Raw genomic sequence first — 22,271 nt, 5'->3', positions numbered from 1 at the left:
ACATTGTAGTTGAAATGTCTGTGTAAAGATCTGGTAAAATATCTTTATTTGATCAAGTTAAATGAATTAAGATTTGTTTTATGTCTGGATGACTTATTGTAAGTATCAAACAACCAGAAGGAGCTTGTGACATACGCTCCCTAAATTAATAGTTTTTATTCTAAGAACTGGATGTTTCAGTGCTTTTAAACATAGAAAACCTAAATTGCAACTGTCATTTAAATGGTGAAAAATGCAGGATTTTAATTCTTGTGCACTTGATTGGAAATTACCTGTATCAATGACAGACCTGCTGTCCTGCAGAGGCATGATGGACCATTGAGAACAAGGCCAAAGCTCACTGGCTTAGACAGATGCAGTAACGTGGGGAGCCACAGGAACGTCAGCAGTCCTGATCCAACATGATCTTTGCCCCAGTGAAGCTGTCGTCGGTGGTATATTAAAGGGGAAATAAATAATTAAAGTGGCGAGAATAAGCGCTGTCACCCCTGGGAGCACTTTCCATTTTCAGATATCTTGCATCGCAGCTGCTGCTCCTCCTCCCCTCCTTTCTAAATATAACCTTTTCTTCCATCCGCATTGTGAGATTTTTACTCAACAGACTACAGTAGCTCTGAGACTATTTATAGATCCTGACATGTAAAAGTGATCAAGTTTAGAGTCTGATCAGAATGTCTCCTAAAGCAGTCAGCAACAGAAAACATGATGACTGGCCTTAATCCCCAAACAATGTCAATGTTTTAAGAAAAAAGAAAGGAAACAGAAATGGATTTAAATAGTGAAATGAAAATGGAAATAAGCTCAAAATGAATATATGCAACCTGGAATTGGTTATTCTGGTACCAGACCCCTACTTGGTCACTATGTCTATTTTTTAAAATCGTACATTGATTAAAATGTCTGGCTTCACTGACTTATCAGAGGACAGAGGGAATTTCAACAATGATGTCAGCAAACCTTTGAGAAATGTTCTATTGATATGTCACACTCCTTATATTTTTAGACTTTAACTCTTACAATCCCCTGCCACTTGCATATCTGACTCTCAAGGTCTCCTATTAGTTTTAAGTACGAATGTGATGCACATTCTCTTGTTCAGCATAACCCTATTTGAAAATACAAAAATTTGATGTGAATAATTGTATTTAAGATTTATGATGGATAACAAACATGTAGAATTTAGGTCTGCCTAGAAAATTTCTGTCACAGAATGCATTTTATTTGAATTCTGAAGCTGTCAGATGTGTTAGCTCGGCAAATTAATTAATTGAAAGTACAACATTTACTCAAAGGAACTTTACCTCAGGTTTTTCTTTAGTCAAATAATGTTACTAACTTTTCTGACTCTAAAAACATCATGACTAAAAACAAAAAATTTCTGGTTTACTGAAGGCTATGTGTCAAACTGTTTCTTGGTCAGGACCAAGTGGAGTGTCCACTGGCTGCCAGGTAACTGTTCATAGCCATAAAATAGCCCTACAAATAAAAGCCGTAAATTGTCAATTTGTCACATTTACACTTTTTTTGTATCTGTTTCCCCGGTATAGTCTTTGTGCTTAGCTAAGTTAGGTGGCTGCTGGCAGTAGCTTTGGTGTACAAACATGCAAGTGTTCTTTGATTCTTCTCATTATAACTCTCGGCAAGAAAGCAGCTAAGTGCATTTTCAAAATGTCTAATGTCGACTAATGAGGTAGAGAATACAATTTTCTATGATGTACACTGTTTACGATTGGAATTTAAATTGAGCCCAGACACATCTTCACAGTCCCGTAGAGCTGATCTAAATCTTCTGTCATAAGAAATCTGCTGCTGTCATACAAAAGGATGTTTGATATTGTCAATACAGAAAAATCCACACAAGCAGTTTTTATACAGTTAACTCATAAGTGAGATCTTTTTTTTTCATCCTGCCCATTTTTTCCATCTTGAGATTTTTCCAGAGCCTATATCCTCTGTTGTATCCTCTGTTGTTGCTGTGCTGTTTGTGTTTCTTCCTCTGTGCTGGTTGCCTCTTTAAAGACTGAGTTTGACATTCTCATGGCATTTGGTGTCTCTGCGATTGTATCAAGTGAATGCGTGGGCTGCGACAGCAATGAACTGGCACGAAACCTGTTGCAGCCTTGCACTGGACTGCTCCATGCCTCCTTCCTACCTCGGCAGATTTAGGAAAATGCCTCCAGTGCAGCTTAAAAACCTGCCACCCCTCACATATGCTGTGAGTGATTTTTTTCCCCCTCATCACAATTATGTCCCGTGAAGAATAGCACATTTTCAGACACTTTGATCTTTTCATATTGAGAAGTGTTACTTTGTCATTCTTGAAACCTTGAAATGGTTCCACTCCTCCTCTGCCCCCTTCTCCTTCATCATTCCTTCTGTTCTTTCACATCTCACAGTGCAAACCAACACCTGCCCTTCTGGTGAGCAGTAATTGAGTGGAGCATTATTCAAGAGCATTATACAGGCAACAGTTTCGCTGGGTGATCATTGTGTATGTCGGCTGTATCCTAGGAGATTGGTGCATATCTAATAAGAATTTGTTACTCATTTTGCAGAGTGGGCACTTTGATGTCCTCTGTGTTGAATTTTCTGTTTTAGCACAACATCCCCCTAATGAAGCAGAGGGCTTGAAGCTTCAGAATTGGTTGCTTATCAACTCTGCACCCACTTATTAAGAGTTGTTGCGGAGCCTTTAATTGGATATTGGAATAGGAGGCGCCTTAATGGCCTGTCAGTAATGAAGTTGTCAAGATATATCCACAGCTGACAGTATTGTTAACATCTTTGAAAATGTTACCATCAATATCCAAACACTCATGCACTCCCACTTTCTTCTTCATGTTTCATGATGATGCTTCCTGCTGTCCTCTAAATGTGATTGTAAAAGTGTTTCGACAATTTATCTAGTGACTAAGTAACTACAAAAGTGCAGTTCACCACAGGGTGTGTCTGGGGGCATGTGGGTGAGTAACAGGAAGTGAAGGGCAGGCTGTGTGTCCAGCGTACATGCATGAGAGTAGTGAAGTGAAGTGTTTTTTTTGTATAGTATAGTCTCAGTGTTCTTTAAGATGCAAAGAAACCTGTAATGGAATTGTAAGTGTCCTGTGTTTGCCTAACTATATAAAATTAAGGAAACAATAAGTGGAACAGTAAGTCCAAAGTTCTGAATTTAAAAGTGCAATGAGTAAGAATGACAAGATTTTGTCTGCCTGTCGAAATCATACTTCAAACAAATAGGTGGCAGCAGCTGTTAACTGTCGCTGCCATTAGCTAGTAAGCTCAATTAGCCGTGCAGCTAGTAGCAGTCCTATTAGCTAACTATGCACTGCATGTGTGCACAGGAGGATTGGACTGCTGGGAAGAGGAGGATTTCAGGCACCAGAATGGCACTGGGCTCAACAGCCTCCCAGTGAAACCTGAACGGAACCAAAGTTAAAGACCAATGGAGGCCAGTTTGACAACAATGAATACAGTACAGAGGAGATTTGTTTCGGTTGAGTATGGTTTAGTTGAAGCTGGGGAACAGGACTTTTACAGATAAATGAACATCCAGGTAAATCTCTCTGTATTTCGCGCTATACAGTTTTTAAATCTGGTGTCTGTGGCGACATTCCCAAGCAGGCACACTGGTAATGATGCGTTTACAGCAGTGTATAGTTTCAGATAATATGCTGTGGCAACATTGTATTGTGTGCAGCCAAGTCACTATGAAGCCACTTCAATTGACATCTCTATCTCATGGCTCTGGAGCAACTTTTATCATTTAATATCATTTTCCAAATAACTGCAGTCTGCCTGCAAATACCAACACATGCACATATAATTCAAAGCATCCTAATCTATTACAACTCAGAAACTTCTTTTATAATAATCTGACTTAATTCTCGAAATCTTAGATTAGTAGTATTTTATTCCCAATAGTGGCCCTAATATGTTGTAGATGACAGACTATAATTCCACCTTTTGGTTTTGTGTTTCTTTCACTTATTTGCAGCTGACATTTGTGTACCAAGTTCATTGACTAGACACTTACAGAAAACAATGGTTTTATTTTATCAGAATTATTGCCAGGTACAATTCAATAGTTGCTGGAGATTGGTAAGGACTAATTCTACACCCTTGTTAGCATTCTCACTTAGGTAGATTTCTCTGCCACACAATACATAAATATCTTAGATATAATGTCAGAACTGTTACTTCTTCATATTCTGTTGATAATAGTACATTTTTTGAATGTTTTAAATAAAAAATTTTATGGATGCACCGAAATGAAAAAACAAATATAATGAAAACATTTGCCGAATACCAAACACTGAACAAGTAAATTCACATTTTTGCCATTTTTTTTTTACGATTGCATAAATTAAATTGTCAAAATGTGCTTTTTACTCAGTGTTTCCCACAGGATTTGGAGAGACTATGGTGGGTGGGTCTGAGGCCCACGTGGGTCCGTAATGATAGGATAAAGTCGCTAACCTGCCTGTCAGCTCGCTCTGGTCCGTTTCACTTACCATAAAGGCTTGAAAACGTGTGCACTTTGGCTAGCTTAATCACCTTCTCTAAAACGAGTGAAAGAAACACTCAAAGCGGGTCAGATTGTTTGTTGCCTTTTCTAAGAAGTCAGCCCCAGAAGAAGAGGATGTGCTAGGAGACAATTCAGCAGAACAGTGTCTGCAAACGGCGATTTTTGCGTCTTTCACGAACACTTTAAAATGCTTCCACACTGCCGACATGTAAACGTAATTGTTCGGTAAAATTCAATCAGGCTTTTGACTTATTAGGCCGAACACCGAAATAGCTTTTTTTGCTATTTTCAGCCGATATGCGGACTGCAACAGTGATAAGTCTTGTTTTAAGCATAGCCGATTGTCAGGAATGCCTTTTGCTATGTCATAATACATATCATAAAATGGTGAATACTGCTGAAGAGGCGAAAGTCAAAGCTTTACGATAGGCTCAGTCAATAAAAAAGTTTTTTTTGTGAATCTCGCAACCACAAGAGCTTCTTGTGCACAAAATATGCACAAAACATATTTGGTCGATGTAATATGTATGTAGTATGCGCGACGTGTGTCCATTTCTTTCCACTGTACAAAAATTACACATTACAAATTTCACATTAAGTAAGTAATTAAAACCAAACTTATAAGAAAAATGAACACTTGAACACCTAAAATGACAGAAACCATATTTGGGAAAAATGTATTTGATGTGTACATAGATTTTTCCCCCACCCGCTAACATGGAGAGTTTGTGACCTATACCACATCCAGCCATAAGGGGGCAATCACGATGTTTTGGCTTCACTTTTGGGGAGCTGTCATGTTGTCCATCTTAATATCCCTGTCAATAGAACACACAACCAAACGCATGATCCCCTCCAGGTCACTGGTAGAGATAATTAGTGGCAAAATTGATGTTTTAGTCGTCTCTGTCACACCTCTGTTCACTCCGCCAAATCAAAAGCTTACCAATGTGTCTGCCCCCCATCGAGCGGAGAGCTGAAACTCTCAAATAAGTTATCTAATGAAACACTAGAGAGAAAACACAGCCATCAATACACTTCCAGGGATACCTAACTGTGTACTGAACACCCTTTTGTTTAAAGATTTTGTTCATCTAAACCTTTTAATAACTCCATGTATAGTTGTTATAACTGCATTAGCTACAGTAAAATAAGTTAGGAAATGTTGATGTTGCTTAAAATTTAATTCGGTGCAAATAGTGTTTTGCGCCATGAATTCATCACAGACTGTTTCAGAGCTGTTATCTGTCAGAGGTTTGGGTCTGTCGGAGCATGTGGGTACATCAGTGTGGATGAGTGGATCTTCTGGCAGTGAGTTAAATAACTTTACTCTGCTCACGGTTCACACCCCAGAGACTGTGACGTCTTTGACACCATGAGGCACTCTGACCAAAATACACCTCCTCTGCAGCACAAGGTGGGGAAAGAGATTTTTCTGTGTCTGTTGTTGTTGGTGACGTCAAATCATTCCTGTCCATCCTTGAGGATGTCAGGGCTCATCTGCAGAATCAGACATGACAAGACCAAACAGGATCAGCCTGGTCTCTGCAAAATGAGTCCTCTCTAGGTGACAGAACTAACAATAGATCTGAAGCTTCACAAACATGGCTACAAGGCAGGATACGACCTATTAATCTAAGACTGACTTATGCTCCACTGGGTGCATCCATAATTAATCACTGAGCAATTGATTCAACCACATCAACCTATAGTAGGCTGAACTTTACATCTCTTTATATATCTCCTTTAATACATTTAAGTAAGTGTTTAATCCTTCTCCAGCAATGAAAAAGCTAGTGAATGGAGGTTTTGTTTAGAGACGGTTCTTTAGGTTTCCAAAAAGAAAACTTGGCAAGTGGAAGACAGTACAAGCATGTTGCAGCTGGGTATGATCTGCTGCGTTAGGAGGTGGGAGGAGCTGGCAGGTACCAGAAGACAAATGCAAGTCAGTAATTGTTGCTGGGTGCTTAAAGAAAGGAGCTGTGAGACAATAAAAGCTATCACACTAAAGGCATTCCAACTCCTCAGAGATAAATCGCTCTTACACACACTGTCTGGTTTGCGTTGTCTGTGGAGCTGTAGTTATGCTAAACGCCTAAACCATAAATGTCAACCTCATGGTGGTGCTAGATGAAAAGTCAAGGGATCACCAAAGTCAGTAGAATTTGTCCAACCAAAGTGGTGGACCAACTGACCACGCTGCTAGCATGGATGCAAATATCCAGATTGATGGTATGACATCACCATTCAGTCAATCATAGTCATGTCAATAAGCAGGAATTGATCTGAATGTCCGAAGGTTACCTCATCTCAAGATGTTTTTTTTATGTCACTAACTGCATGTGCTGGCAAACAAGAGCATAAATCAGCATCCTGGAAGCATAGTATCACCTGCGTATCATCTTACTTACTAGCTGACACAGTTGGCTGAGCAGCCTGTGTTTGTGTCCTGCTGTTTGCGCACACAGACCAGGCAGGATTCATATGAGCGCTTCAAACAGGAGGTAGAGCCGAGTGAGGGCTCTCTCTCTGCTTGAATCACAACTCTCACGGTTTTTAAACCCTTTTCCTGTCTGATTTCAATTCAAAACAGGCATGACAACAATTCACCACCGTGGTGATCTGGCTGCTAGTTTGTTGGCAAAAATACTTGGTGTAAGGAAGATAACAGACATAATTAAAATACACAGCGCTTGGTTACAGGGAAGGAAAATTAATCTGCATCCTGGTTCCCAGTGTGCTTGTGAGGCCCATAGCACTGACATCCCTGCTAGTGTTCCCTTGGGCCAGGAGCTCTCATACCTGACTGAGCAGATCGAGATAAGAACAAGTTATCTTTGCCTCACAGCACTCCACATCCCAGGGGGAGATCACCTCTCTAAGTAGACACGGCAGCCTGGGATTCAATCAAACCAGAATAGTACCATTTACTATCTGTCTTTCTAACTTCCATCTACACTCACTTTAAAAGCATGAGTGCACTGAAATGTCATCAATTGTTCACACAGAATAAGAGTGTCTGCTTTGAGGGCTTGAATCCTATTTCTGCCCAAATGACCTGTAGGTAAGATGGACTGCCTTGAAGTAGATGCAACTTGTTGTTTGAGGTTGTTATTTTAGCATACAAGAGTGGAAGCAGCTGGACTTGATGTAAAGAAAACATGTTGAAATCTCAAGTAATTTTATATCAAGTATTTATGACTAGACTAGCGAAATTAAAAGAGTTTAACAGTTAAAAGCTCAGCGACTCTGCTCGGCTGTCAGAGTGTGATTGACAGTGTTGGAAACACAAGCAAACAACCCCACAACTGTCAAAAGATTTGGATTCAAATGTTGCTAGACTCTGATTGGTGCATGGAAATACAGTACATGACACCAGCTTTCTCCAATTTAGCCATGCCCTCTTCAAACCAGTGAGAAAACAAAAAATACAAAAATACTCTCATGTCACCAAAACTTTGTCAAACTTTAGCTGAAAATGTTGTGTTCATATAGGACCCCATCGCTCATAGTAATAGGCTAATTGAGAAAATAGCTTTTCGGGGCCTTTAAGATTGATATGTGTATTAAAGCCCTAATTGACATAATTGGACAGACTACATCTAAATGACCACATCACTGACAAATGGAGATGAAATTGCTGTCAAAATAAAAAAAAGCCAAAATAAAACATATACATTTGTATTCATATCTGTAAAATATATTACAATAAGTCACAATACACATGACGCAGAATATGAAAATCTTTTATACACTACAACCATCATGTACCCCACCCCGCGACCCTGTACGCAGGATAAGCGGTTAACGATGGATGGATGGATGAACCATCATGCAGACTCCGAACAGAAACAGAATGAGCAGTCTAATTCCAGACTAATCACATGTGAAGGAACACACTGGAATCTCTGAATCCCATTACTGCTTTAGCCATGCTTCACCATTAAAGCCGAGTGAATTGATTTTTCTAGTTGGGGAATGAAAAGACAACACTGACATAATATCACCTCATAAGGTAGTTGATGAACATGTTTGTAAACAGTTGCTTATTTACACATCCAGCAAACATGGAGCAACATTATAATTCATTTGGAGTTGTATTTCTGGCCACCTAATAAATTAAAGTCCAGTATTCTGTCTCTCTTGATCGGTTTTTGGTCTCCACCCACTCTTTAGCTGCTAAATGTGACTCCATGATCCACATAGAGTCAGTTTATCAGAGCATTTTTGCTGAAAACAACAAACTATGATGACCAGTCATCACAGTTGAGGGGAACTCTTTCACATTACACGTAGTCATTTGAGCCATTGTCAATATGAAATAAAATTCATTTGTGCAGCTTTAAGTTTTTTTTAATGACTCAGTCTTTCGCAGACAGAGGATGAACTGCTTTCGGCCCCTTTCATTACACTGGGCTCTCCCAGTGTTTGTGTGAAGAGGAGTTTTGCTCTAAAGCCAGCGTGACAGAGCTTGATTTGGCACATTTCAAGAACCATATCTTGTGTGGTAGGATGACGGCAGTGAGTCTTGGTTTGAAAGGCTTTCAAAGTTACACCACTCTGTGTAGATAAAGACTTCCTATCAGCTCAGTATAGCGCGAACCAGGGCACTACTTCATTCTGCAGGGTCACGCAAGGAAAGGGATCGACCTCATCTTAGCTTTGACCTCAAAATTGGCTTCAAGAGTTCCTGTTCTGAGGCATTTTTATTGAAACAATCTTCCTCTTCTGAGTTTACTGACATAATGTATATTTCTGTTTGTTATTTTACCATTACATTTCCTGATGAATCATTCAATTCTAATGTTATTCTCAAGGATTGCAGATCCTCTTTTTCCTCTTAAGCCACATTTTCCTTTTAATGACACACATCCCGTAGAGATGGAGACACCCAGAGAGCTGCTGGGATGTTTTCCATGGCACGATTGTGTCAGTATCACAATGTGGTGACTCATGTTTATCATCTTCTCTCCTGTTGTTTCTCCTCCTAATATGAGGTTTGAAGACTGTGGAGTGAGTGTGTGTGTGTGTGTGTGTGTGTGTGTGTGTGTGTGTGTGTGTCAGTGTCTATGTTAGTGTCTGTGTTTATGTTAAAAATGGAGTGTCATCAAAGAATTCATTGTGATGAAAATTATATCTACTATAAATACATGAAAAATACTAGGCACAGTTACAGTGATATCTTGGAAACATAATTTAAGAAAAGACATGTGATCTTTCAATTAACTGTCAATACTATGTCTAGACCATAATTTGTCTTCTCTGGCAACACATTAGTTGTGTGATGTCCTTAGACTCGACCTGCTATCATGCACTCTATTCAGTGGGACGCACTGAATGCTGAATAGAGAGGCAACCTGATTTCATTAGCACTGATCAAAGGGTTCATCGTGCATTTCAACATGTGCCTTGACAAAATGGTCACAAAGACTCATAGACTAAAAAAAAAACAAAAAAATAGACTCATAGACTAGATAACACAACAACAAATTTGATCCACACAATGAGTTGTGTTTCCTAGGAAATGATGCAGCGGTTAAGGCATTATTGAGCACAGAAGATACAGAACCTCACATATTCTTTCACTCTCATTGATCCAAACTGTCTGCACATGCATGCACTAATCTATGACTGATCTGGATACAGCCCTTTAAAGAACACAGGCTTGGAAACACTCACTGATCTGTGCTCACAGCCAGCTGTTGGCTTTGCACCCAAATTGGTAAGTAGATATTGGGGAGGAAGATTTTGGGTCACCACTGTGAAATCAATTACATGCTCTGCAGTTGCACTGTGACAACACAGCTCCGAACCTGCAATTTGTCAAATACTACTCTACATTAGTGCTGCTGTAGAACTTGTATCTATTCTCAGCTGCTGTGATTTTGCCTTGAAAATTGGCAAATGTTAATTCAAGTAATTTTCTGTGTCACTGGTTGTGAGCCTTTCATATGTGCCAGTGAAAAATCTGTTGCACCTCCACACTGATGAGGAGATGTGGCTGTTTCTGTGTTCAACGGTTGATACAGGCACAGATGGAGGGGCTGTGCCCTAAATAAATATGTAAGTAGCCATGCTGAGTTCCTAGTCCTCCTGCTGCTCCCACTGATGCTATTGATCTAATTGCTCTTTTAAAGCCCAAATGCCTCAACTGAGACGTTTCCAGTGTAAACTAGTGAGCAAAAGAGGCTTCAGGGATCCTGATTCTATGCTGCTCATTCTGTCATCCCATTCATATTCACAACTCTGCACAACGGATGTATTTCATACTTACTACGGACAGCCGTGGCTCTGGAGGTAGAGCTGGTTGTCCACTAATCAGAAGGTCGGCAGGGCGATGCAAGGCTCCTCCAGTGTGCATTGAGGAGTTGAAGTGCCCTTGGGCAAACTTCTGAACCCCAAATTGCTCCCGATGGCACCTTGTATGGTAGCCACTGCGGTTTTACCATTGTATTTAAATTTCTTTATTATGTCAGTAACAACACTGTGGCACCATGACATCTATATCATAATTATTATAAATCATGCACAGTTAGCAAGTTTGTAAGCAGCGCTGCATAATTTGCATATGAGTATCCGGCATTGTTTAAGCAATTAGAAGAGGAGGATATTTGAAGGAATAAAGGTGAGAGAGGCACACCAAGTTCATTATTGCAACAAATGTACTGTCCAATTTATCCATCTTGGAAAAGTTCTTAAAGAAAACTCTAAAGTTGGGTGCATTCATGATGACATGTCCTCGTTCCTCGATTGAGCTTCTCTCTCCTGCAAATGTTTTATGTAATCCACGATATCATCAAGGTTGGCGTGGTGGTGCAGTGGTTAGCACTGTTGCCTCGCAGCAAGAAGGTCGTGGGTTCAAACCTCGGTTGCCCCAGCCGTTCTCCCCGTGTCCGTGTGGGTTCTCTCTCGGTTAATTAATGTCTCCAAAATTGTCCTTAGGTGTGAATGTGAGTGGTTGTTTGTCTATGTGTGGCCCTGCAATGGACTGGGTGTGCCCAATGTAAGCTGGGGTTGGTTCCAGCCCCCCGCGACCCTGTACGCAGGATAAGCGGTTGACGATGGATGTATGGACAATGTCTTTGTCCACTGACCCCTAAAATAGATACAACAGATTTCAAATAGCCAATTACCTCACTATAACAGCTACTGATCACAGAAGAGCAAATGATAACACCAAGATCTTTGTGTATTTATAGGGATGATTAATGTGATTCCCAATCCAGGACAGCCGACTAGAGAGCACAAATCCATAAGGAACTGTGGATGGTTCTGAATGGGGTCATCTAAAACAAAATCAAACAAATGTGAATGTGCATATATGGTATGGTAAACCAGTCAGTTTCTGGTGTGACCACCAGTCTTAGCTCTTTGAGTTCAACTCATGATGAATGGGGCAAAAACAAAAGTGTTGCATTTATAATTTTGTTCAGTGTATGTATAGGCAGTTGTGATAGATGCTGATATATGTGCCAATCCCTGTGTAGAATAAAAGCAACAGTACAATAGTAATCGGAGCAGTGAGGGCTGAAGTCATATGTCCAGAAGAGATCCTCCTCCTAGTCCTCTGGTAGAGGACCCGAGCTTGAGGATGACGCATAACATTCCGCAAGAGGTGAGAGGGTGATTTTTTTAATATCGTCTTTTTATTTCATTTCAGTTTGAGGATTCAATTATTTCAAACATTTCCATAAAAAGATAAGTTATTCATGCTGTATTATGTCATCCTTATTTTTCTTAAACCTGCAATAACTGAATTTTTTGGCAAACTTGGGGACAGTGGAAACAAGTTGTGAACACAGCATTGATATCATAGCATCATCCTTTATTATGGCAAACTGGAGTTGCTTATTTTACACATTATACCGTTACAGAGCAACATTATCATTCATTCAGAGTCATGTTTTCTGATCACCTGGTGAATTTCAGTCTAATATTCACTCCCCGTTTAGCACTTTTGGGTCTCTGCCAACTCCTGAAAAAGATATCTGGCTCTTTAGCAGCTAAATAACCATGTTCACCAGCTAGTCGCTTACTGTGTCTGTCACCCACATGGTGCTGTTTACAGCTGCTTTCTGTGGCTGAAAACAACACTAAGAGAGCAGAGAGAGTGACAAAAAAAAGTAAAGTTGCGCACCAGAAAGCTAAACAATGAGCTGAAACTTACTTTAAAGCTGCAAGAGCTGCAAATCCAAGTGATCATTCTCTCAGGTTTCATCAGCAACCCCTTTCACATTGCACATTGTTTTCATATTCTCATTTGATGTGTTCCTATAATAAAAATATTGATTATAGCTGCTTTAAGAACATTTATTTTGCCTTTTGCCAAAGTTGCTTAAATACTGAGATGTTTGATGATATGATGATTGACTTGATGTCTTTCATTTACACAGTGGATGGTACATTTATTATTGTTGGGTTGAGGACTGTAGTAAAATTTCTGGAGTGGGGAGGGGGGCTGAGTCTTATATTTAACTTAAAGTCAAGTACCTCAGAATAAATGACAAACTATGTCTTTGTTTCATACCTTCAAGGACGACACATCATTGTTTCAAAAATAAAGTTTTTTTTATCTTACAAAACTATGGCTACGGTTTGGTTAGATTTAGGCAAAGAAATGACTTGATTAGGGTTAGGTTAGTTAAAATTACTGCTTTGTTAAGGTCAGGGAACGACTCGGGTTAAAAGAAACTACTGACTGTAGATAGGAAATGGGGTTAAAAGTCAGACGTTGTATTGGTACATCCCTCATCCTTCTGCTACGGAAGCGCATTGCATTCCCCAAAGAAAAAAAAATTGGAAGCCTTATCTCATAATTATGAGATCAGGATGTCGTAATTACAAGAAAAGATGTCATAGTTACAAGAAAAGATCCAGGATCTCGTAATTATGAGAAAAGATCTCGTAATTAGAGATGACTGGAAAGGTGCCATTTATTACTGAGTTCAGTAAAGTTGGAAATAGATTCACAGATTTGAGCTTCCGGGATCAATAACTCGTTTTTTTTTCAATATTCAATAACTTCACTGTTAAAGGCTGTAGTGTCTCAAAAATCACCACACAAATCATTGATATCCTGCTTGTGATACTACAATACTTAGTTTGTAGAAATATTGTTTTGCATAATTTTGGAAAAATTTTCTCTTCAGTAACTTCACTTTTAAGAGTTTTAGTGTCTCAAAAATCACCCCACAAATCATTGATATCCTGCTTGTGATACTTCAGCACTTGTAGAAATATAGTTTTGCTGAATTGAATTTCTGTCTTCAATAACTTTACTGTTATTAGCTGTATTGTCTCCAAAATCACCCTACATGTCAGTGATCTAATGCTTGTGATACTACAACACTTAGTTCGTAGAAATATAGGCTTGCATAATTTTGGGGTAGTGTCTTCAAAATCACCCAATCATCAATGGTCTCATGTTAAGAATAGGTGCCACCAAAACTTCCCCTGAACACTTACAGTAAGTCCTACTGTACCTTTATCTCTACATTGGCGTATTGTGCCACAAACATTTGACAACAGATGATTGACATGATTGACAATGTCGTGTGCCTTGAACAACTCAAATCCAATGTTTTATGTCAGGTTTCTATTGGAAAGGAGTAATCGAGATTTTTGTTTTGATGTCATGTCATGTAAAGAATTTCTGTCTAAATAAGTCCTACTGTACCTTTATCTCTACATTGGCGCATTGTGCCACAAACATTTGACAACAGATGATTGACATGATTGACATGATTGACATGTGAGGACATTTAAAAATGAAGATAAGACATCGGATTTGAGTTGTTCAAGGCACACGACTGTTGTTGGTGAGCACACATTGTTAGGAGAGGTTTGGCTCGATCACTGTGATCAGCCATGCACAGCCAGGTGTGTGGAGAAGCTCAGCGAGGCACAGGGACAGGGTTTATAAATAAACCAAATAAAGGACGGTGCCGTCAGTGACCCTTGAGATGTGGCTTTGGAAGGGGTGGAAAGGCAGACGTTTATCCTGAAGAAACTAATAAAGCACTGTCTGTCAGCTGGGAGGTGAGTCAGCCCAGAATAGCATCATTAGAGAGAAGCAGCGCTCTGATCATGTCTCTGAGGGGAGATGACCACCACGCTGCACCACACTTCCAGCTGAGACCACCAAGCAGACTCACAATACAATCTGTTCCAGTAAACAGCAGTTCTGCGGCACATGCACGCTTTAAAATGGAAAAAACACTCCTGGTGTTACAGTTAATTGTCATGGTAATAATCTCCAAATAGAAAAAAAAATCATTCATCTTATCAAGGATCTTTTGTTGGATAATGATGTGTTAGCTTGCCAAAGCTGTCATTTACACCTCTCTCTCACAATAGTCATCTAAAGGATACGCGAGGATATTCTTCAACTTTTCAAATTTGACAGTTGGCAAAAAAACAGAAGATTGCTGCACTTTTTCAACACTACTGTTTGGAGAATACAACATTTCATTAACCATCATTGATCTGCCTCCATATACCATCACATGAATTCCAGGTTTCTTGTTCTTGTTGGTCAACATGTCCAAAGTGAATAAATGCCTGCATTTTTTTAAATCATTACAAATGTGAACATACTGTTTGTGCTTGAAAGTGTTTTTCTTAAATACTTTGGAAATTTGCTAAATTGCTTTCTTGCCCAGTTAGGTAAGAAGATTAATAGTAATCTCCTGTCTGTGCATTCAACATGGAGCAACAGCCAGATGGTGGTTATCTTAGCTTAGCATAAAAACTGGAAACAGGTGAAAACTGCTAGCCTGAGTCTTTCCAAAGGTGAAAACATCTGTTATATTTTGTTTGTTTAATGACCTTTTCCCCCCATCTTTGTGGGGAGCCAAGCTAGCTGTTTCCCCATCGTCCAGTTTTTATGCTAAGCTAGTCTCCTGCTGGCTCTCGCTTTATATTGACCTTATAGAACTACTGATCTGTGTTTCCCAAATGGTGGAATTTTCTTATCAAAACATATATGGCTTTAATGATAATAAATAATAATTTCTCTCACACTTAGATGTAGACTATGAACCTGGCTTTATTCACACTGTCAAGTCTGCATATGTATGCTCGCTGGTTTGCTATGCAAGGTTGCAGTTTCTTCCAAGTACCAGGCATTTTTCCAGCAGTCTCCAAGTGCTAATACATTTTTTAGAGCTGATGAGACTCAGAAAAACTGCATGCTACTGCAGATATTTGGTACAAAGAAGAAACAGGAGTATTCAGGAAGTGAGGATCTACTTTAGGCTCTTCCACGTTGCTGAGCTGTCCTTGAGTGCTGTTGTATAGAAGTGCAGGAACGAGGTCAAGCAGGAATAAAATTAGTAAGACATAAAACTGAACACGTCACTTCTTTGACGAGCTGCATCAGTCTTTAAGGAGATGTAACGTGTCTTTAGACAGAATAGAAGATGCTGGGTTTTGCACTGTTTTTATTTACATGTGGGTTATTTTAAAAGGGAGGGAGAAGAGCATCTGGTCTTGTGCTGACACTCTTCCCACAGAGCTACTTCACACCCAAATATGACATCAAATGATGAGAGTCTTGTTGCTGAGGTACAGCTGGCATCACTCTGGTTAGCTTGTTTTTGATTAAATAAAACACGTACGTCTGCTTGAATCACCCTGCTCAGGGAAAAAGATTTCTGTGATTATAAAGAGTTACAGCAGTAAAAAAGTTTCAAATCGGTTTGGGGAAATAGAGTATAAGTGTGCTTTGTAGAATGTTTTAGTGTTTCCTTTCATATAACTACTTTGGATATTTTTGATACATTTGATATGTTTTTGATACGTGTTGTTTTGAGATTTATCACTCTGGGAGAGTTGAACAGTTGACCACACTTCTATCAGCTTGCTGGTATGGACACTCAGTTGCCAGTTATATTGGGTCCACCTATCTAAACCTAATGCAGTCTAATACATCAGACCTGCAATAAATCCTTCCTTCAAGAAGGTTATAATATTCCGATTTGTTGAAACTGTTTCAGAGAGGTGTTGATTCAACGCTGTGGTCATTTTCAAGGCTGCAGTTTGTGGTGCTGCTGAATTATGTTGAATTACACAGAGAGGTGTTTCTATTATTTTGTCCATCTATTTATATTGATTAGGGTAAATACCATCAAAATGTATTGTTCCAGTTAACTAAAGCACGACTATGTACCTTTTTAAGTTAAGAAACAATCCAATCTTACTCTTAGAAATGAAAAGTTGAATTCATTAGATACTAAAAGAGTGCACTCAGTAGAGTGCAGATCTCGGCCAGATGTGTCTGGGGGCATGTGGGTTGGGAACTGTGTATGCATGAGAGTAGTGGAATGAAGGGGAGAATGTGTTTTTGCAAAGTATAGTCTCAGTTTTCTTTACAATGCATGGAATAGTGTGATGGTATTGGTATGGTAACCAAGTGTCCTGGGTTCGCCTAACTGTAAACTAGATAAGGAAACAATTAACGGGACGATACGTTCAGACTTCTGAATTTTAACAATTTGTTGTTACATACCACACAAACTAAAACCACTCGCTCTTCCATCCCAATGAAGAAGAATCTCCCTCAATTGTCCCTCAATGTTTATGGATATCTGTTTTTGAGCCATGACAAGACCAAAACTTGGCCTGTGACAGATTGGGTCATGTCATGTTTTTAGCCTAGCCGATTTCCATAAATGCCTTTTGCTATGTTGTAAAATGGGGATTACTGCTGAAAGACAAAAGCTTTATGACAAGCTCAGTCAATAAAATGGGTTTTTCAAAAATTGTGAATCACAGCAACCATGCAAGGTCCTTGAGCATACAGTCATAAATGTGCACAAAAAAATGTAGGCTGATTGGTGGATTAGTCTGCGTGATCAGTTGCGGACAGATACACACACACACACACACACACACACACACACACACACACACACACATCACCAAACGCATGATAATATAACACACCCTTGCTCTATTCAATACAGGGACTGTTGAGCTTCAGTTCCACTTGGTCTCGTATAGCCAGTAGCGTAAGGTGGTCTGGCTAATTTTAGCTAAACATGCTACGTAGTGCTCTGTAATGGACATTACTGGGTCTGCTCACTGACTTTACAACTACATTTACATTTACATGTACATTTGGCAGACGCTTTTATCAAAAGCGACATAAAAGCATCAATAAATCATGAGATTTATCAATACAGTGAGAGATCTACAAGTGACTATAGATACTAGTAAGAGCAGCAATAAATACTAGTAAAAAATAATGGCATGTATGGCAACAATGGGGTAAATACCTAGGGAAAGAAGTAACAATTAACAAAATAGTGCAATCAATACTAGAGAATTGTAAGGAGATGGAAGAAGAGCACAGGAAGTGCATGTTAGAAGTTAGGGGTTAGAGGTATTATATAAAGTGTTCTCGGAAGAGATGTAACATTCCCCCAAACCTACTGAGTGGTATGTGCCGTGGATAAGTGTAGCCTACTCATTTGCCCTCATTTACTGACTCCATGGTGATCAGAGGTGGCTATGGAGTACACAACTCATACTCAAGTACAAGTAGCCTACAAGTAATTTTCACAGCAGCGTGGGATTAGTCAACACGATGCTGACAAAATAACCTCATCTCAGCCATTATAATTAGCCAAAGTTAAGACTGCATAAGGAAACTATGCAACAAAAACAGTGTCAAATAGCTTATGTAGTGCTGTATGACATGACAGTGAGTGATCACCAGCAGTAGGTGACAGTCTTACCTTATGATAGCGTGACGATAATGTTATTATCCTTGATCTTAATTGAACTAATCATCATCATTGTCACTACAGCATGGCATACACTCTACCCAAGGGTGTCACTTTGTGTTGAAAAGTGTTGGGGACATTTAAGAGCTCAGATTAGGGGTTTGACAAAACACTTAGTCCACGAGACATGACATTGCACAAGATTGGAGTCATGAGAAAGAGACAAGAAAATATTTTCATACTATTTAGAAAAAAAATATATTTTTTAATGAAATATAGTAGTCCTATTGGGGGTCTGGGGGTTTGTCCACCAGAAGATTTTGAGCATTCAGCACTTAATTTCCTGCATTTTGCAGACATTTTCTGCACAAATTTAAGGTGGAGAATGTCTTTATTTCTATTAAGAAAAATAATTCAGGTTCCAGGTGAGAATTCAAAGTATAAAAATATAATAGAATATAATGCAGTAATCAGTAGCTTTTTTATTTTTTGAGCTCAAGTTACTTTTTTGGACAAGGCAGATGTCTGCATGTTGCATTGCAAGTTTTCTTATTCTGCAAATAAACCTTTGTTATAGCAACATTTCTTGGTGCAAGTTTAAAAAAAAACTAAAAAACATTTTTAACAAATACTTCATAAAGTGATGGAGACAACATCTGCCATCTCAAAAAGTGTTGGATACATGTCCCCAGTGTCCCCAGTGTGAATGACACCTATGACCCTACCTCCCTGCTCCCTCCCTACAGGTCCCTGTTATACTACTCCATGCTTACAGCTTCACCTCCACTCTCCTCGTGCTCCCTCTGTCCCTCGGCCCCGTCACAGTCACTTTGTCACTCTGCTCCACTGTCACACGCCTCCTCCTCTGCCTGGCAGTGGCCACGTCTCTCCTTTACTCTTTCAAGTAGGCTACCTGTGCTTGCACTACGTCAGCTTGTAGGCCTACAGCAGCTGATGTTAAAACTACTGCAGCCCATGTAGCAGACATATTGGTTATTTTTGTGGATTTGGCGGCATCTTGCTGAAGACTATCTTTTCGTGGCTGCCAGTAAGAGATGTAATTGGGCCAGCCCAGTGTCAGTATAGAAAATTACCCAATGGGTCACTGTCCATGATCTGTGTTGGTCCATTTTTTTTAAACAGTTAAATAAATAAATAATTTACATCACACCGGCCCCAAAGGTGCGTTGGCCCACCGGGCATTTCCCCGGTATTCCAGATTATCAATAAATACAATAGTCGAGGCATGAGATAACCATGGTCTGTACCAAAAGATGGGTGGCGTACTGAGTAAGGTAGGGCCTGATTTTTTTAATGTTGTATAGAGCAAAGCGGCGGCAGCAACATGGTCTGAGAAGGACAGTTGGTCATCACTCATGACACCCAAGTTTCTCACCACCCTGGCTGGAGTGATGGGTGAGGAAACAATTTGTTCTTCTTTGTGCTACTGTCACATTATGTTTGAGCATTTACCGTTATCCCATAATTATCACGGCTGTTCTCTCTATATTTTATATTACCTGCCCTGTGTATGTCATATGCAGCTGAAAAGGTCAATTGATTCCTGCTTTTGGTTTGTGAAAGGTCAATAAGGTGAATGGCAAAGGCCAGGCGTCTTGGAGGGGACGCTCTTTGGTCTCACTTCACTCACTTCGACTGTCATAACAATAGCTGTTTCATTCATTCATTTGCTTGTGCGGTGGCTCATCTTTCGTTGTGTATCTTCCTTCCTTGCCTTGTTATAGCATACAGGTTGGTGGCAAACAGACGTATGAAATAAGAACATTTGGCAAAAATATGCTTGTGTATGGCAGCACATCTCTTATTACCACTTTGCCAGACTTCCTGTCACAGCTGACGCATAGAGGTATGAAGATGTCACTGGCAGACTACTCGTGAGCCACCTTCCCAGGTCTTGTTAGCATCCTTTGCGTCATTTGAAGGGGGAAAAATGCAAACCCATTGTCACAGAGTGGCTGGGGACCACTTGGGACCTCCAAAACTCAATTTGAAATAACTTTAACAGGGTACAGAATATGACATGTAGTTACATGGGTTTCCATTGATGATTAAACTGAATTAATTAATGTGTTCATTCCTGTGTGTCTCCTGTGTATCCTTGTCATTATTTACGTGAGATTTTCTCAAAGGGAAGGCATTCTGGATCGACCCTGTTGACATAGAGTTGCAGCCCTTTCTTTGGTGTCATAGATTCCTCCTGTCCTGTGAGTAAGACTCTGACGTAAGAGCTCACAGCAATTAGTTGCAGCAGTTGCTTTGTCGCGTGTCAAGCCATAGTAACTGCTGAGTTTCATACTAAGCAGATAGATACAAACCAGTCCCAAAAGGCACAGTGCTGCTCTTGAAAAATGAATTGCTGGGCTCCTTCTCCGGGTGTCCTGAACCCACCTTGAGATCGTTTCAATGGAATCTGTCATTCAGTCTATCCCCTCTGGTTGGCTGGTGTTTCGGATGATGCAGGTCTGAAAGGACTGGTTTTGTGGCATAGCTTTTTAGGTAGCGGATGCCTGGGTAAACACTTAGCACATTGCAACAAATGGTTGTGGGGAGCTCCAAGCATCTGCTGTTAGATGATGGGGATGTGTTAACCACTCAATTAAAGGTGTGTTTTCTCTCCCCTCTTCCTCCTTCAAAAAGGATTATGAGCAGGCCATTTTTCAGCTCTTCAATATCCCAGACAGATAATCAGATCTCATTAACAGTTCTATATTCTGACCAGTCTGGAACTGCCATTCATTCAAAAGTACATCATGTGTCACGATGTGGTTGCGGCTGATTTGAAGACTGTGTCTGAATACATTATTAGCAGAAATGAAAAGAGATAATATCATAAAATTATAGCCAAATGTATGGTTATATGCATTGCCCTTTCTGCTTCCAGAGATGCACACCAACCCGTCTTCCTTCGCCTCTGTCTTTTTATTGTGTCGTCATGGTGATGGGTTTTCGTCTTGGTGTCTAATTAAAGAGGGAGCTTTAGATGTATTGACTATCTCAGATCACAGAACACCTCTCTTCCAATACCTTTCCTAGTGTCGTCATCAAACGGCCAATCTTTAATTAGAAACGTGCACATCCAGCCGCAAAACAGCAGACAAAAACGTAGCTAGAAACCAATAGTAGCAGAAACAGATATGGTTGTTGCGCTGTTTTTTAGTTTAACTGGTATTATCGTTGATTTACTTAGGCTTTCAGAAAAGATCCCTCCTCCTTCTGTGATCAACACGTTCACAGATAAACTCCATGTGACCTTTGCTGACAGAGACTGGTTTCAGTAAACAAGTTTTTAGAAATATAAATCTCTGGAAGTGCAAAAACCACAAATTTATCTCAGTGCATGTCAGAAATCAAAAATCAAGTTTTTAATTAAAACACATAGTTTCCATAGTTACCAGGAGAATAGGAAAGGATGAGCCAAAGCTTTTCCAGTTTCACTATGGCTTTTTACGTCATGTTTTCCATAGCCCCTATTAGAAGGAACGTTATGCAACACAAGATTTGTGATGATGATGGTGAGGTTTATGTAGGGTCTCACATTTTTTTAAAGTTGTCCTTGGTCCTAAAACTCCAGACCTTCTCTTTATGGAGACGTTAGATAACAAAGTGGGGTAACTAAGGTGCCATAAAAGAGGAAGACTATCTATGTCAAAGATGAGAGAAATTCACAAGTTATTGTTATGCAAATATAAACACAAGTATAAACACAGTCATAATTGCCTCTAACCTACAATAAATAATGGCAGCATGGTGGCAGCAGAGCCAAAGGAAAGACTTTAAAGCAGCATCATTGTTTTGTGTCACTGCATTATCTTTAAATAAAGTGAGGCATCTTGGTTTGTGCCATTAGAAAGGGGTATTACAATGTAATATTGTATTCAACTGGAGTCTATATTTGCACTACACGTACAAACAGCGCTGCACATAATATTTAGAAAATTAATTCCCCAGAAGTTCTTTTCCTCCAAGCTGCACATAATATCCCACTGGCCTTATTTTAA

The 22,271-nt window shown here is 39.6% G+C and overlaps 1 protein-coding gene across 2 annotated transcripts in view; it reads left to right on the top strand.

The window, feature by feature from the left end:
• LOC119893944 (retinol dehydrogenase 13-like) overlaps nucleotides 1-22,271 on the top strand; it is a 42,429-nt gene that overhangs the window by 11,589 nt on the left and 8,569 nt on the right. Inside the window, exon 7 of one of the 2 annotated variants that reach the window (XM_038706361.1) lies at nucleotides 3,342-3,459. The exons of the other annotated variant lie outside the window; for it this stretch is intronic. Within the exon in view, the coding sequence (XP_038562289.1) occupies nucleotides 3,342-3,420 (79 nt within the window). The 3' untranslated portion in view covers nucleotides 3,421-3,459. Of the gene's footprint in view, nucleotides 1-3,341; nucleotides 3,460-22,271 lie in introns of those variants that run through there. 2 annotated transcript variants of the gene reach the window in all.

This window comes from Micropterus salmoides, unplaced genomic scaffold, assembly GCF_014851395.1.
Source record: "Micropterus salmoides isolate LMB-PRFRI ecotype aquatic unplaced genomic scaffold, ASM1485139v1 Ms_hic_scaffold_8, whole genome shotgun sequence".
Classification (NCBI taxonomy): domain Eukaryota; kingdom Metazoa; phylum Chordata; class Actinopteri; order Centrarchiformes; family Centrarchidae; genus Micropterus; species Micropterus salmoides.
Note: the sequence above shows the minus strand (reverse complement) of the source record. Positions and strands in the feature narration are given on the sequence as shown.